Source organism: Monodelphis domestica, chromosome 5 (genome assembly GCF_027887165.1).
Source record: "Monodelphis domestica isolate mMonDom1 chromosome 5, mMonDom1.pri, whole genome shotgun sequence".
Classification (NCBI taxonomy): domain Eukaryota; kingdom Metazoa; phylum Chordata; class Mammalia; order Didelphimorphia; family Didelphidae; genus Monodelphis; species Monodelphis domestica.
In genome coordinates, this window is record NC_077231.1 from 309,437,947 (window position 1) to 309,453,996 (window position 16,050).

Genomic DNA, 16,050 nt, shown 5'->3' on the forward strand with positions numbered 1-16,050 from the left:
GCAATGGAAAATCTTTCAGAGATTCTTCTGGGAGTTGTAATGATATATCCCTAGTGTCAATACATTGAATTGTTGCTCATAATTTACAAAGCAAGTCCCTCTCAAAAAGGTTCATTGGACATTCAGGCATACAAAGAAATGCATGTTTCACAGATAAAGGACCTAAAGTTACCATTTTAGGTTGTCATTTTGCTACTCTCTCTGGTTTTCCAGTAGCTCCAACCACTTCCATAGTACCAACAGCTTTACAATCTTTAGGAAGACTTTGCAAAACTGATTTACTGGCTCCAGTATCCACCAAAAGATCATATATCTGATCCCCTATAGTTACAGAAACATAGGATTCAGTACTATTTGGAGGTTGGAATTGGTGGTTGGAATTCAAGAATTGGTGCAAGCACAGTAACATCAGTACAAAGTTCAATCATTTCCTGTCGATCCAAGTCTACATCTGCTTGAATTACATGACTTTCCCAGATTTTTGTATCATCACCTTTTAGATTACTCTCATTGGTCCTTAAATTCTCCATCTTAGTATCATTGTTCTCGTTTACAATTTCATTATTATTATTTAGTTTATATTCTTCATTAATTTTCTTATTCTTTAGTCATTAGTATTTTCTATTAAATTTATATTACAATGTTCTTTTTCTATACAGTTTTTACACCAATTATATCCTTCTTTGATTCAATTAATTCATTTGTATCACCATGTATTTTATTTTCATTACTCCCAATATCATTTATCCTCAACTCATTTTCATTTATACCACACTCATTTCTTGATTAATTTTCATATGTCCTTAGGGAAAATCTTCATAATGCACTAGAACTTTTACTCGGGTCACCCTTTACTACTTGGCTGTATTTAGATCTAGCTCCAGAATCTACCCATGACTGCATAGTACTGATATCTGGTGCTTATTGTCCCTGGCAACAGGCATTCTGACATTAATTTGCATATCTATTTTGATTATTATTATTATTATTACTCCAGGTATTGTATTATTTATTAAACCTATTATTTCTATTTAGTTGTCTTCTAACTTGATTTCTGAATCTGCAGTCCCAGTATAAATGTCCAATCTAATCACAAAGGAAACAGCACCTAGGACCTGATCTCCTCTCATTAGGCTTATAGTTATTATTATACCTTGGCTGCACAGGTCTCAAAGCACCCACCACTTTTATTTCCTTAATTTCACTTTCTTTAGCCTTCATTTCAGCTTCCTTTAATTTTCTTTTAAAGTCCTCAACAATGGAATCCCTATTATAAAATTTTTCCTCTGGGTCATTTGTCAAATAAGTAGATTTTCTTCTTAATTCTTTGAGATCTAGTTCTTCCCAATTGGGGTAATTTTACTTAAAAAAAAGTCTGACCTTTGGGACTGCGTTCTTTACAAAGACCTGTTTGATGTGTACAATAGTGTTTTCTTCCAGTGCATCCATCCCTAATAGAGTTGCAGCTGCCTTGGTTATCTTTTCCAGGAAAACCCCAGGAGATTCAGAGATCTTTTGCTTTATAGCCTCAAACTTTGACCAAGCATTGGGTCTTTTAATATATCTTCCCATAACCTCTAGCATCGCATCTCTTGCTTCAGTCAACATATCATAAACCTCATCATCTGTTGTATCTAGCTTTAAGTTCTCTGGCCAAGATTGTAACAGAGGATCTGTTCTTGTTTTCTCTATAAACTTATTCCTATCTCTCTTAGTCAGGACATCTTTCATTAATAGGGGGAAATCATTGAAATCAGGATCGGATAAGTCAATTGCCTTTATGCATTTCTTTAATCACTTTATTTGGCTCATCATTAAAATTTGGGGTCCTCCTTTGGATGGATTCAAGGGCCTCTGGGGAAAATCTTTTGTACATTTTAGCCTTATGGACCTCGTTCTGTGTAACCACTGGTGTATCTCTTAGGGGACATAAATGTACTATTCCTGCTGCTTCCTCCTGTTCTAGCCTATTTTGTCTTTTCCCTTTATTGTTTATTTTGTTGTTGTCATTTACACAGCCTTGGTTCATATTAATATAGCATTTATAAATTACTCCAATGAATCCATTTATTGTTTCATATGCACAACCATGAGTTTTAAGTCAGAATCCCTTCGAAACCAAGTTACCAGATCTTTAAGGCACTTTACACAAAGGCACACAGAGGCACGAGACTTATAAATAATACATCCACAGATCACAGCAAGGGGTACACAGACCATAACATCACACAGTTTCATGTCCATTACTGGCTTCATTAGTGACAGTAGTTAGGGAAGGATACAAAAATAAAATAAGGAACATACATTACATAGTGAAACAATAGTATTATCACAGTACTAAACATGTCAGTTTCCGTAGTTATATTATTATTCAAAACAATATTCTTACAACATAATTTATACATATAACAAATAAATAAAGAACAAATAAATTTCAAATTTTAAAAAAAGTTTTCCCAAGATGGCTGATCCAAGATGGCTGCTGGGGGTCTAGGGTGCAGTCTTAATAATGCCTCTGGGGAAGCCAAGCCCTCAAAATTCTATGTGGCTTTCCCCTAAGCTAGCCACCAGAGATGGATTAGAATGTTGGCTCAAAACTGCTCTTTATGTTAGAAAAATTAATTCTAAATTAAAAAATAATACAATAAACATACAAATAAACTAGCCTCCCCCCCCCCCCATCTTTAATCTCATTAACATACAGACCTGGCTGGCTCTGCCAAACTATAGGGATTTGGGTGAGGAAAGAACAAGAGGGAACATATAAAAAAATTCAGAGAAGATGCTTGTCGGACCCTAAAGAGCTCTATAAGTGCCAAAGCTGATTCTCTCTAGTGCTAAGAAGAGACACTGGGTTGTGGGGTTCTGGCTGTGTTCCTGGGACCCTCGGAGCCGCTTCCTCAATGTTTGTGGGGGTGAAGGGCGGCTCCGCTATGAAGGCTCTTCAGGACCGCCACCGAATCGGAGCTCTATCAGGAAGGACGGCTCCGCTTTTCTCTTGCTCTCAGCTCTATTGACCACAGAAGTGCTTTGGATTTTTAAAATGGCCTCATTCTCCTGGGGTTCAGGTTAATAAATTAATCCAATTAGACGAGTAAATTAGCGATCCAAATTTCCAGGGTCTTGTTTGTGGGGCTTTGAGAAATGCCATCCGAAAGGGCGCTGCCCGTGGCATTTGTTTAAGAGTTGCGCGCACCCAGCGTGGCCTACTTAGGGAGCATTTCCAAAACTCTGCAGATTGTCGGGCAGAGCGAGTTCTAGCGGCGCTTCCCAGCCTACCTCGCGCTCTCCTTCCTGGGAGAAGTGTGCCGAGGGGGAGCCAGGGTGGCCCTTTCCAACATGGGGGATCCCTTTTAGGAAAGGAAGAGGAAAGCCGGAGGGCAACCAGAGCGAGGGAGGACCTGGAAACCCTCCTGCAGACCCGCTTGGCCTCGAGAAGGGGCTGGCAACACTCAGACTCAATCAGTAAATCTTCATTAAGCACCTCCTCTGCGCCAAGCACTGGGCTAGGCCTTGGGGGGGGGGGGGGCGACCCAGAAAGGGCTGCAGCTGCCTGGGGGAGCAGCTTTCGGGCCAAGCACGGATGGCCATTTGTCACTTCTGGGGTAGAGAGGGTAGAGAGGACCTCGGCAGCTCTCTGAGCTTCCCCATCCATTCCAGGGGAGACTGAGGCGCCGGGCCAGGCAGGAGGAGCTCAGGCCTGCGGCGTTTGGGGGAGCTCCTCCTCGGCAGCGGGACTAGATCAGCGGCCTCCGGGGTCTCTGCTCCATCAAGGAGACCCTCAATTCGGAGAGCCGTGTCAAGGCTAGAGTGGATGGGCCGAACCCAGCGCAAGGGAGGGGATTATTCATGCTGTCTTGTCATGCCTGTTTGCTCTGCCCGGCTTGCAAAGGCATTTGGGCTGTTCATGATCTGGAGAATGACGGTGTGGTGCGAAGGCCAGCCCAGCCTCGATCTCGCCCTGGGGCTGGCCCATCCCTGAGGGGGAGTGGCCAGAGAAGGGCCGGGAGCCCCTCCCTGGCCTCCATCTCCCTCCTGGGGGTCTCCCTCCAAGCTGTGCCCCCGCCTCCCCTCGCTGCTGTCCTCGGTGGCTGGCGGGCCCTTTGGCCCTGACTCCAGCCTCTTCTCGATGCCCAAAATAACTATCCCGGAGGCGGCGGCTGGGCCCAGGACCGCCCTCACGGCTGTCTTCCCTTCTCTCTCCCGCCTCAGGCAGCGAATACGACGAGGAGGAAATAGACTACGAGGAGTCGGACAGCGACGAGTCCTGGACCACGGAGAGCGCCATCAGCTCGGAGGCCATCCTCAGCTCCATGTGCATGAACGGAGGGGACGAGAAGCCTTTCGCCTGCCCCGTACCCGGATGCAAAAAACGCTACAAGGTGAGAAGCCCCCCCCCCCCCCCGGCTCCTTTGGGCTTAGGGTTCGAGGCTCAGGTCAGGCTTAGGGGCAGCCCATCCAGGGATGCGGGAATTCCTGGCGTGGAGACTCTCTCCGCGGTCTGGTCGGGCCGTCCCGGGTCAGAAGATCTTACATTTGAAGCTGGAAGGAACCTCGGGACCATTTAGTACAACCCTCTCATTGTACAGGTGGGGAAACCAAGGCAGGAAGATAGAATGACCGACCCAGGGTCACACAGACAGCACTGGCGGTCCGGGCAGGATCTAGGAAGCTCCGTGGTGCATCTCAGAGCCCCGGGGCTTGGAGTCAAGAGGACCAGAGTTCAAATCCAGCCTCCGATAGTTCCTACCCATGTGACCCTGGGCAAGTCACTTCACCTGTCTCGGTTTCCTCCTCTGTCAAATAAGGATCATCCTGGCACCTCCTTCTCAGGGTTGGTTGGGTGCCCAGAGTAAGTCCCTAATGATGGGGCTCGAGGCTTCCAGTCACTGGTCTTTTCAGCATGGCTGTTCCTGTACCCATTGGGGGGTTCCTGCTCCCCGAAGAAGGCCCCCGCCTGATGCTCACTCCAACCTTGGCGGTAGCTGAATGGTGAAAACTGCTGCTGAGAAGGGGGAGGGGGCGGTTTAAAGAGGACAATCGGGTCACCCCATCTCTGGGGCAAACCCTGCCCGGGGTGTTGGGAGGCGCCCAGGAGGCTCTAATCCGGAGGACTTTGGAGAACCCTTCGGGGTGTTTGGCTTCTAGCCCCGACCTTCCCAGCTTTGTCAGTGGGGCTGCCCGGATCCCCTCAGGAGGAAGCAAGGAAAGCCTGGGCTCTCCCCTGGACCAGCGCGCAGGGCGGGCCAGGCTTCTCCAGCCATTTGTCTGTGTGAGCAGCCAGAGGGCCAACCAGAAGCGACTCCAAAAACCAGTTTGCAGCATTTTCCGTGAAACTTCAACAACCCGGAAACAGAGAACCTAAACCAGGAAATGTCCTGGCGATGTGGGAAGGGGAGGGAGGGTGCCAAGTCCTGGGCAGCCGAGGGGGAGGGAGACCCCATCCAGGGACCCTCCGTGGAAAGCCTCAAACCATGGATACGGGCGGGCGAAGCTGCAACGAGGGAAGGCTGGACCCATCCTGGCCAAGGCCCACCCTTTCTGGGTTTACTCAGGATGTAGAGCCGGAAGGCACCCGGTCCGGCCCCCCCCTTCCTTTTACAGATAAGGAAACTGAGGTGGAAGAGAAGAGAAATCAATGACTGGACCTTCAGCCAGCCTGAGAAGCGCAGAATGGGGGGGTGGGGGGGGTGGGAAGCCGGCTCGGCTCAGCCAAATCCTCTCCCGCCTCCAGGACTCACGTTTTCTCCTCCGCAGAATGGAGGGAGTCTGCCGGGGGACCCCAACTTCGTTCCTCGGAGCTTGAAACCCCCTCGGCAGCAGAGCGTCCTCACGCAGGAAACTGTCGGTTACCTTTTCCAGTAAAGCTCATCTGCGGGTTTGGCAGTTTTCCTTCCAAACTCAGCAAGCTTGCACCAGGCCCACTCAAGAAATGTTCCCACGAACTGTGGAAAGGGGCTGAAGAGCCCCAGCAGGAGCCTCAGTGGAGGGCGGGCCCAGGGGCTCGCTTCCGCCTGGCACCGGATTCTCGCGGCTTAAGAAACGTCTGGCTCCAGCCCTTCCCTCCCCTAATGAGGAGGCGCGGCAGTGCTGCGCCTGTTGGGCTTCCTTTCTAGTTTCCTCTCTTTCGTGGGGTGTGAGTGGCGCTGGGCCTGCCGCGGAGGGCCGGCTGGACTCCTCAATGGCCCGTCTGGGAAAACGAAGGGGCCTGGATTCCAAGCTGCTCCCTGGAGGGACTCGATGACTGTTTGCTGGATGGGGGGATGGACAGACAGGTGGATGGACTGACGGATGGACGGATAAATAAAGCCCGAGAGCTTGAAGGCTTGAAGAGCTCGAGCTGAGGAAGTCCTGCTAGGAAATGCTGCCATGTGATCTGCAGATCATTTGATCACCCAATCTGCGTAGGAGGCGGCCGTAGGGGCGTCACCCAGCCTGTACGGACGTAGGTCTACGTCACAGCCCACACGTGGCCGGGGATCTTCTTCCGGAGAAGCCCAAGAGATGGGGAAAGCGGAGACAGCCCCACTGGGACCGCTGGGAGGACGCTCTTTCCCTCGGGTAGGAGGCCAGCCAAGAGAGCAGGCGAAGGATCCCCGCGCGTGCCTCCGAGCTTCCTGCTTCTCCAGGGCCTTCTCTGCCTCCATCCTTACCAACAGAGCCTTCTTCCGCGGCCCAGCCCCCGCGGGCACCGCCAGCACTGCCCTCCCTGACTAGCACGTCTCATGGCTGGCTCTCGGAGCCCGGCTGTCCTCTGCCTAGTCCTCCCGGCACCCTCCTGGCGCTGGGTGCACCCCTCCCCGGGGCTCCCAGAATGCCCGCTTCACGCAGGCTCTTCCCCAGCCCCAGAGGCCGCACCCCCTTCGAATGGGCTCAACCAACACAGAACCCAACCCAGACTGGGAGCTGCCAGCGAAGGCCAGCGGCTCCCCTCGGGGGCTCAGCACGCGCCCCCCCCCCCCCTCCTCCACACCAACCCCTCGTGCCTGGGGACTCTAACCCCCAGGCGTCCCTCAAACACCCTCCTCCCGCGCCCAGCTTTCTCTTCGCCCCCAGGGCTGTTTGTTCCAGTCCGTAGCAGGCCGTCCCCACCCTTCTGTGGCCCACCAGCATCGCCTTCCTGGCTGGGCTCGAAGCCGGCTGTCTGGCCCTTCATCCCTCCCTGTCAGTTCAGGGCACTTACAGCATCGACCCTCCCTGGCCTGTGGTGGGTTCCGAAGCGCCCCCCCCCCCCCCCACTGCTCCAGTCGGATGGGGCAGGGATGGGCCCTCCCCCCTATGCAGCCATCTGAATCTACACTCTGCTGGCCAAGGGGGATGTTTTTATGCTTCAGTTGGGTCGGACTAGTAAGTGGGGAAAGACCAGGTGACAGCTTGTTGGGGGCTCCGTCGAGGGAATCCTTTCCATGCACTGAAATAAAGAGGCCACAGAAGGAATACCGGACTGAGGGACGGGGCTGGACAAGCAGGAACGGGAAGGATGAAGAAAATTGTGGCCTTTTGGCAAAAACTAATAGCTGTCTTGTAGGGGAGACTCTGGGCAAGGAAGGGACCCCCAGAGAAAAGTTTGTTTATGGTCAGAGGGAAGACCGCCAACCCACATCCGCCGCCACCATCGGTCCCGCTTCCTCTCTCCTGTTCCAGCGCTGGCTGGGCAGAGATGAGCCCATCCATTCCGAGCAGGCCACGACATTGCAGCGGCCTTTAATCCCACACCACGGGGTAGCATCTCCTCCCCAGGGGATCATGGGGTCCGCACCCTGGTTCTCCAAGGGCACAGGTAGGCTGTGGGAGCAGGGGAGTGGTCAGGTCCCCACAGCCCCCCCCAAATCCCTACTTGTCAACCTGTAATGAAGCCCAACGAGGACTGAAGAGGCTGTTGAGTGATCAGTGCAGCCAGATCCAAATGGAGGGCTCTTTCCACTCAGGTCTAAAGTTGGAACCCAGATTCTTTGATGATAAGCTTTAACCTTCTCTGAAAAAGGATGGGGTTGGGCCTAGACGATCACTAGTGAATGAGGGAAGGGGCGAGATATATCCCTCCCCCCCCCAAGGACAGCCCCTGCGGCCTCTGTCTAGCAGCGGTGCTCGTTTCCCACCAGGCTGCCACCCTGATCCTTTCTCTCTCCCTTGCAGAATGTCAACGGCATCAAGTACCACGCCAAGAACGGCCACAGAACACAGATCCGTGTCCGTAAACCCTTCAAATGCCGTTGCGGGAAGAGTTACAAGACCGCTCAGGGCCTGCGGCACCACACAATCAACTTCCACCCCCCAGTGTCTGCGGAGATCATCAGGAAGATGCAGCAATAACCCGCTGGTCCTAACTGTGCCAAGAAATCCTCACCAGCAGTTGCTGATTTTGAAAACAGCCACCTTTTGTCAAGGGGAGCGTCAGCAACCCTTTCCAGAAGAGTAAATGCATGCTTTACCTTTTTTCTGTAATTTTGGAATGTTATCTTTGTAGAGTTCATGATTTTGTACATTTGCACATGTAATCGACCATACCCACCATTTTCATTACTTTGATATAAGGTGCTAAAACAGAAAAAAGCTCCAGGCTCTTCAGAACACTTTCCCCAAAACAGTCAAATCGAGGGCGCGTGGCATGTGGGTCGAATCCTACCGCAGTGTTGCCAAGGGGGTGGGGGTGGGGGTGGGGTGGGGAGGAACCTGGCCCTGAGATTATTTCAAGATTGGGATTGAAGTTTCAACACATTCACTCATGTGTGCAGAACCAAAACATCCCCACTGTCGTCAAGCTGGTTAACATGCCTTACGGAGGGGAGCTCGGACCCGTGGTGTCGGAAATATAAATAAGAATGTTTAACCTAATATGCTAAAAATATTTTCATACTTAAATAACATACATAAAGGTGTGCTTTCAGTTTTCTATTTTCTTGCCAATCTTTGTTTTCCCCTTTGAAATGCTGAAGATCTTGCCATGTGACTGAGCAAACAATCATTGTAATGTTAGAAATGACTCTTGAGGCGTATCCCACCCATCCATCCATCCATCGAGTGCCTACGCGTGCAGGGCAGGGGGCTGGATGCTCGCTTCGTGCCCGTCGGATGTTCGAGGACCAAGATGCAGTGACGTGACCCCCCTCAATCTGTCTGGAGACTCAGCTCTGCCTTCGCCCTCCGACGGAGTCTTAAAGCACTTTGCAGTTCTCTATTGCCAACAGATTTCATGTTTTATATGTTGCCAATCCTGAAACGACTGCCCTGCCGTGCCTGTGGCTGCCAACGCAGGTGAGAGCTGAGCGCGTTTCCCGGGACCCTCCGGGCCGAGACGAGGCACCGAGCCTTACTGCCGACCAAGCGCTTCCTGTGACGGCGACGGCCCATCGTAGCATTCCTGAGCGTTTCCTCGGCCGCAGGACCACCACGCCTGGAGGGTTCTTTTCTCCCAAGTGCTATTCTTGAAACACGAGTTTACCAGTTGCCTCATTATGCAATAAAAATGGCTCGGAGACGGCCAACTTCCCACCCAACAAATTGGTAACAAGCGAGTTTGGGCCGCGAGCGCCAAGGCTCTCGCCCGTGGCCGGTGCCCGAGTGAGGGAAGGTCTTCGACGCGGGGGAAGCAGGCCTTTTCCGTCCTCCCTTCCCAGGACACGTCCTGACCCCTGAAAGGATGACAGTTCTGTTCGCCAGGTGTGCGCGCCTCTCCTCTCATCAGCCTCGGGTCCTTCCTGGCGAGGGGTTTCCCCTGACCTCTGAAGGCACGATGGTGGTTCCGAGCACGCCGTGAGATCCAGCCGGAAGGAAGCGCCCCGCGGGGCCTCCCTCCTCCCGGGGCCGCGCCTGCGGGCTGGCTCGTGGCTCAGCAGCTGAAGTCATCCGACAAAATCATCATGCATGGAGCTTCCTTTCCGCTACGAAATCAATTCCAGCGTCTACTTAGCTATTCATTGTGACAGTATTACTGACCAGGTAAGGATGGGACTATTTTGTTATACCGCGTATGGTGAATGTATTGTACTGTGTCTGTGAAAACCGTGCTTTAAATTATATTTTCATAGGTTTTGTTGGGGGGAAGACCATTCAGTGACAGAGGTTTGCTGGGACTGAAGGGGACGCGCTGAAGAATTCCTGTTCAGAAAGCTGCTTACAAATGTAAATCAAATCATTTAAAATAAATGCCTCTGACCCAAAGCAGAAGCGACTCTTCTCCTTTCAGTGGGTAGGTTTGGCCTGTCTTACCTAATCCGAGGGAGACCACGAGGGACGTCCTAGGGAGCCCCGCACATGGGGGGGGGGGGGGGGGGGGGGGCGGCATAGCGGTGATGCGAGTCACTGACATCCCCCAAGGCACACACTCCCTCCCCCAACCCTGAGAGTTCCAGGGCTTGTTCGGGGGCAGCACGTCCTTCTCAGGTGGGCCTGGAACATCTCTAAAATCCAACCGCAGAACTCTAGGTCATCTCTCAAATTCTTCCCGGCTCTATTTAGGGTCCTACTTTTAGGATGTTTAGGACAGGCTTTATCTATGTAGGGAAGTAGGAATGAGGAAAGCCTCCCCACGCCCCCTTCTGCAGCCTCAGAGGGCTGCCTGAGGCTGGGGGGGGCGGGGGGGGTTAAAAGGTCAAACAATCGGAAAGCACCCAGTAACTAAACTGAGTCACATGACCCAAAGCCAATGACATTTGAGGGGGGCTGACACAACTTTTTAAGTGCTAATAAAGCACGCACACTTTGAGTGTCCAGCACTCATTTAGAAGAGGCCAGTGGCCGTTTCCCCCGAGAGTTTCCAAAGACACACAAGAACGCATGCAGGACTACCCCAAAAGGCCGGATGTGGAACGAGTTATCAAAAACCCTCAACGTCGCCTGCAGTGGGGGATCCTCGGACCCCAGGGAAGAGCCCCTCCCGTTGAAGTGCTACATTTAACTGGACGGAAATGAAACGAGACACCCGCAGAGCTCCAGTACTGGTAACTTTAATGCAGTAAGTCTTGTACAGCCAGGAAGAAACCTACTCCAACTACAGACAAACAACCTTGATTGGGGCGCCTGTCACATTTTGCATCGCTTGGTTACAGAGCCGAGTCATGCTCCACGGGACAACCAGGCAAGCACAGCAGCCCCCCGGGCAGGGCAAGAGCACCAGAGCCTGGAGCAAGCTGTGCGCACACCGTGGGGTCCTGCCAAGACCTCGAGCTATCAATACAACTGTGAGGTGATTTAAAAATAATCGTTCCGACAAATCTAATTACAATAATTCATTTCTCTGTATTCATAAAAAGACTGGATTAAAGCAAAGTGTGCCTTCCTAAGCAGCAGGTCCCATGTAAGAGGCTCTGCGGCTGCGAGCGCGCGACCTCCCCGCACGTGCACCTATGCCCAAGGCCTAAACTACGCTCACGGCTAAATTCTATCACTTCCTGAAAGAGGCCCAAAGAATGACTGCACAGATTGCTATCAGAAATACTTTTATTCCATAATATTTAATCATGCTCAATCACCTACTCAACAGAAACGTGTTCGTCCGTCGCTACATCGCTGCCATCCCAGAACCCTCGCCGATACGTGTTCGCAGTGGGGAGTAACTATGCTGCGCGGGCCGACAGCGACCCTGAGGCTAACTCTACTGCGGGGAGGTGGCGGGAATAGGGGGCGTCGGCAAGGCTGCGGGAGGGGCAACAAGGCGTGCCCAGCGGCCTTCTAGTCGAAATTCAGGACGTTCTGATCGAAGTGGGTCTGCACGTGCCTCTCGAAGCCCTGCTGGTCGTAGTCTGGAGGGAACTGCTCGCTGCACATGGGGCACACCTTCCAGTGACTCTCCACGTGCTCCTCGAACTTGCTCTGGTCGTAGTTGGGAGGGAACATTAACTCACACAGGGGGCACTTCTTGTGGACGTCGAAGCTTGGAGAGACGAGAAGACGTCAGAGTGTGTTCGGACAAACCAAGGCGCCCAACGCGGGGCCTCCAGAATCCACCCTGGGGCTGCCCTGCCCAGGCCCACCCCCAGGGGGGCCCTTGAGCCGCTTACCTGAAGGCTGCCCCCCACAGGCACAGGGACGCCGGGGTCCCGGGGCTCCTCAGCAAGCCCTGGCACTGCCCCTAAGAAGGCCGCAGCCCCCCGTCACCCCCCGTCTGCTGAGTGAGAGGCTGGACCAAGGACGCGGGAGACGGTTACCTGGAATCGAAGCAAAAGCCTGTCCGGTGAGCGTGTAGAAGCTGGCTCGGAGGGTCTGCAGCGGGGAGGACGTTCTCATCGTCGTCCTGCACAAACACCAGTTCACAGGCTTTAGTGACATGTACCTTGAAAGAGACAATTTGGCCTGAACATGCTCAAATCCACAGGCTGAGGGAAACTGGAACCACGTGGAAAAGAAGAGCACGAATTTGAACGGGGATTTCTGTAAGATTTTTTTCAACGTTGATGCCTTCAAATATAAAAGCTGAGAACAAATTAGAGGTAAAATAAAGAAATTACTGTTAGATCTATGCATGTGGGAAAAGTTCACGATCAAACAAAGAGACTTGGAGGATCGCAGAAGATAAAAACGAGCCGTTTTGATAACCCTAAAAGTAAAAGGTTTTGCCAAACAAAACCAATGCAGCAAAAACGATCAGAGAAGCAGGTAGGTGGACAAAATAATCTTTGCAGCCGTTCCAGATTTGCAGGGCTGGGAAAACAGGAGCATTAATGCCATGTGAGCTGTGCCAACAGGTTCAGCAATCCCGAAAACTAAGAACTGTTCCTAAGTGCACCCTTTAATCCATGTACCAATAGTTAGTCTAAACCCCCAAAGAGAAAGGAGGGAATTGTGCAAAAACACTGGCAGCAGCTCTTTGTGGTAGCAGATACTTGGAGACTGACTGGGTGGCCCTTCGAACTGATGGAGATGGCTTTCCAAGGAGACGGAGAAGACCTGCACGAGCTAAGTGAAAATGACGTGAGCAGAACCAGGACTTCTTGGGGGGGGGGGGGGGGGGGGGAAGGCGGATTTACAGTAGGAGAGAGCCTGGAAGGCAGCATGGCCGCTGGGAAAAACCTAGCATTTTGCACTGTGGCCGCCGTTTTCACTTATCCAAGGATTGGAGGAGGGGGTTTGACTGGCAGCCACACGTGAAGTCGACACCCACGGCCAACTTCCAGCAAACCTTACTACAATTATAATAAAGCAACTAATGGTTAAAATAAGGAAGGGTAGTTGGGGGTGGAGGGGGAGACGGGGGCGATCATTCATGAGCATCTTTTAAGACAAACCCCAAGAATCAAGTCTTGCTCGTGGCGGTCGGTAAGACCCCTAAATTAGCAGAAAGCCCTGCTTCAGACTCTCCCCAGGCCTGGGCCATCTGGACAAGTTTTCAGTGGCAGCAGATCATGCATTTCAATCACCCTCCACTATTTCCTCTCATTCTAACATCTAACCAGGCAGCTAGTGAATGCCACCATGTACAGAATGCTGGGCCTGAGTTCAAATGCCCGGGGCAAGGCACTCAGTTCCCTCAACCATAAAAAGTCCTTCCAGGGTGATGAGAATCAAGTGAATATCTGTGAAGCACAGTATCTGGCATGTGGGAAATATGAATACATTATTTTATAAGCAGCTCAATGATCTCAGGACTATGAAGAAGCTTCAAATCACGACACTAAAAATCCTCACGAGTGCGTCCCTCTATGGCACTGTCTTCAGCATCCAGACCCGGGAGCCCTATTCATTCTGGCTCTATATTCATGATGCTTTGGACACGTCCAGACTCTGAAATCGCCGACACACGCTGCAGAATGAAGGCCCAGGAGGGCAGGAGCTGTTCCGTATCCCAGGTCTGGCCTCCATGTCTGGCACAGTCAGCAACTAGAGGAAGCGTCTTGGCACCCAGGCTCGGGGAGAGCCACTTGTACCTTATTGGGAAGAAGGTCCTTCCATCGACCCCCAAAAAGTCCTCCACATCACCTCCAGCCATCCCCCAACAGCCCCCGAGAGCCTGCAAAGCTCACTCCCCTCTAGCCTGCTCTCTAAATGTTCCCAATCCCTTGAACTGATGCTAATTTGGGAGGGAATCAAGGCCCATCCATTCGGGTGGCCTTTCTCTAGACATCCCTAAACCGCAGGAATGAACTGAGCCTGTCTGACGAAGGTGACAAGCGGCCACTGTGACAAGGAAATCACTTTAAAAGACTGATATATATTAATTTAAGGTCGCCAAGGAATTCAGCTACGTAATTCCTAAATGAAAACTCAAGTCAGCCGTCAGCCTTTTATAGTTTAATTACAGACAGGAGGAAGAAAGGAATTAGAGATAGAGATAGAGAGAGAGAGCGAAAGGGGAGAGAAGGGAATAGGGCTTAAATACCCCTTCTGTTTAGGCTGGGCCAAAAGGCCCAAGCCCTTAGATAGCTGAGGCAAAGAAAGGAGATCAGTCCCTATTACTCACATGACCAAAATGGAGAAACAGTCTCAGGGGCCTCCACCTCCAGCCTTCTTCAGAGCAAGCTTCTCAGAGCACAACCTCTCAGAGCAAAAACCTCTCCAACCAACCCCCCGGTCCTCAGACCCTGCTATCTTTAAGGAAAAAATCCAAGTTCCCTCCCCTCAGTTCTCACATCTACCAATCACTATCCATGTCTTCCCTGTGCCAATGGTGGCTCTAGCTTAACCCAGGACTGCCCAGAGGTCTGTGGCTTTGCACATGTCTGTTGAAGGTCATATTCTCAATAATTAAATCTTGATCCTTTGCTGCAGCCCTTCCTAAATCCTGTTACCCTGAGTAGGGTTCTGTCATTCCAAGTATCTCTATTGTATCAATTCTAAAGTCAATCATGACTCAAAGAAATTCCTGTTCTATGCTTAAGCACAGGTCAAAGCCCTTTCCATCAAAAAGGTTTCTGTCCTAAAGTAATCTTAAGAAGGGAGGAGAAGGAACCTCCCATGCCAATGGGGTTCACATTCCAATAGACAAGACCCACTATCAATAGGAAAATTTTCAAGTATGAAGTTTCCCAATGGTGAAATTTCCAACATTTATAAGTCTAAGAAATTTTAAGGTTAAACCACCTCTCCTCCCGGAGGCTCGGAATCTAGGGAAACCCCCACGTTTCTCAAGACAATCTCCCCTCGGCTCCCAGTGAGGTTCAAAAACAAATTTTGGGCCAGCGAGGTGCCCAAGCACCCCGTTCAGATCTCTCACCATGCAGGAAGCCAGCGCAGCCCCGAAAGGCAAGGATGCCCCTTAGCACACGGCCACATCCAGAGCCTGGGCACAGCCTTGAACAGCAGTAAACAGAGTGAAACGTCACCACGGGCAGGCGGCAGCAATGCAGAGGTGGGGATGGACGAGCAGGAGCTGCCGCACATACAGCCGGGGCCCGGGCCACCAGCCACAGGCAGGCACCAGTGAGGACTAAGGGGGCATAAGATTGGCAAAAGCCTGACCATCATTTGATGCTCTAGAGAAAAAGCACCAAGCAGCCTCCAGGACCATGACGTGCATTCTGTGAGCTTCTGAATGGATAGTGAAGCACATACAAATGTTAGATAGAAGCTCATACGTCAACGTTAGAAAATTTATCACATGATACTTGGCTGTCGCTCACCACCATTTTCCTAAGAAGTGTAACCAAGGAGATTGTATTTCAGCTCTGCCGAGTTCATTTCAGTCAGTAAAACAATTCATGAAAGCATAATGGAAACCTTTAAAACGAGGAATTATGTTTTAATTAACTGATCATTTACAATGCTTCTGCAAAATGGCAGTTTTTTATCATGCAAATGACTGCACCAAAATGTCCATTTGCAAAAAGGGCAAATATGGCAAGTAAAAAAGTCAAATATGGCTCTTCCAAAACACTTCTCTCCTCAAGCCTCCCACACCACGTCCCCTGAGCGGATACCCAACATCTCATGCCTCGTGCATGCTCCATAAGCAGCTCCAATGATCAGCAAACTGTCTTTCCTCAAGCTTTGATAGATATTTTCCCAAATTTAATTAACTGCCTTGTTTTCCCTCATGATTTCTGTATCTAACAATAAATAAAATTGCTACCATTCTAGAAATTAAGACAAGTCAGCATTTATGGGATACTGATTATA

General features: G+C 51.0%; 2 protein-coding genes across 8 annotated transcripts in view; one reads left to right on the forward strand and one right to left on the reverse strand.

The window, feature by feature from the left end:
- JAZF1 (JAZF zinc finger 1) overlaps positions 1-10,161 on the forward strand; it is a 210,948-nt gene extending 200,787 nt beyond the window's left edge. For 2 of the 4 annotated variants that reach the window (XM_056800431.1, XM_007505314.3), the window contains exons 4-5: positions 4,213-4,382; positions 8,137-10,161. In XM_056800431.1, the coding sequence (XP_056656409.1) occupies positions 4,213-4,382; positions 8,137-8,313 (347 nt within the window). In that variant the 3' untranslated portion in view covers positions 8,314-10,161. Of the gene's footprint in view, positions 1-4,212; positions 4,383-7,216; positions 7,781-8,136 lie in introns of those variants that run through there. The other 2 variants (XR_008912514.1, XM_016426493.2) reach the window with 2 other exon arrangements.
- Positions 10,162-10,930: 769 nt separating this feature from the next.
- Positions 10,931-16,050, reverse strand: part of TAX1BP1 (Tax1 binding protein 1) — a 57,062-nt gene continuing 51,942 nt past the window's right edge. For 2 of the 4 annotated variants that reach the window (XM_056800433.1, XM_007505318.3), the window contains exons 17-18: positions 12,147-12,232; positions 10,931-11,872 (exon numbers count right to left, since the gene is read on the reverse strand). In XM_056800433.1, the coding sequence (XP_056656411.1) occupies positions 11,671-11,872; positions 12,147-12,232 (288 nt within the window). In that variant the 3' untranslated portion in view covers positions 10,931-11,670. Of the gene's footprint in view, positions 11,873-12,146; positions 12,272-16,050 lie in introns of all 4 variants that reach the window. The other 2 variants (XM_016426492.2, XM_016426491.2) reach the window with 1 other exon arrangement.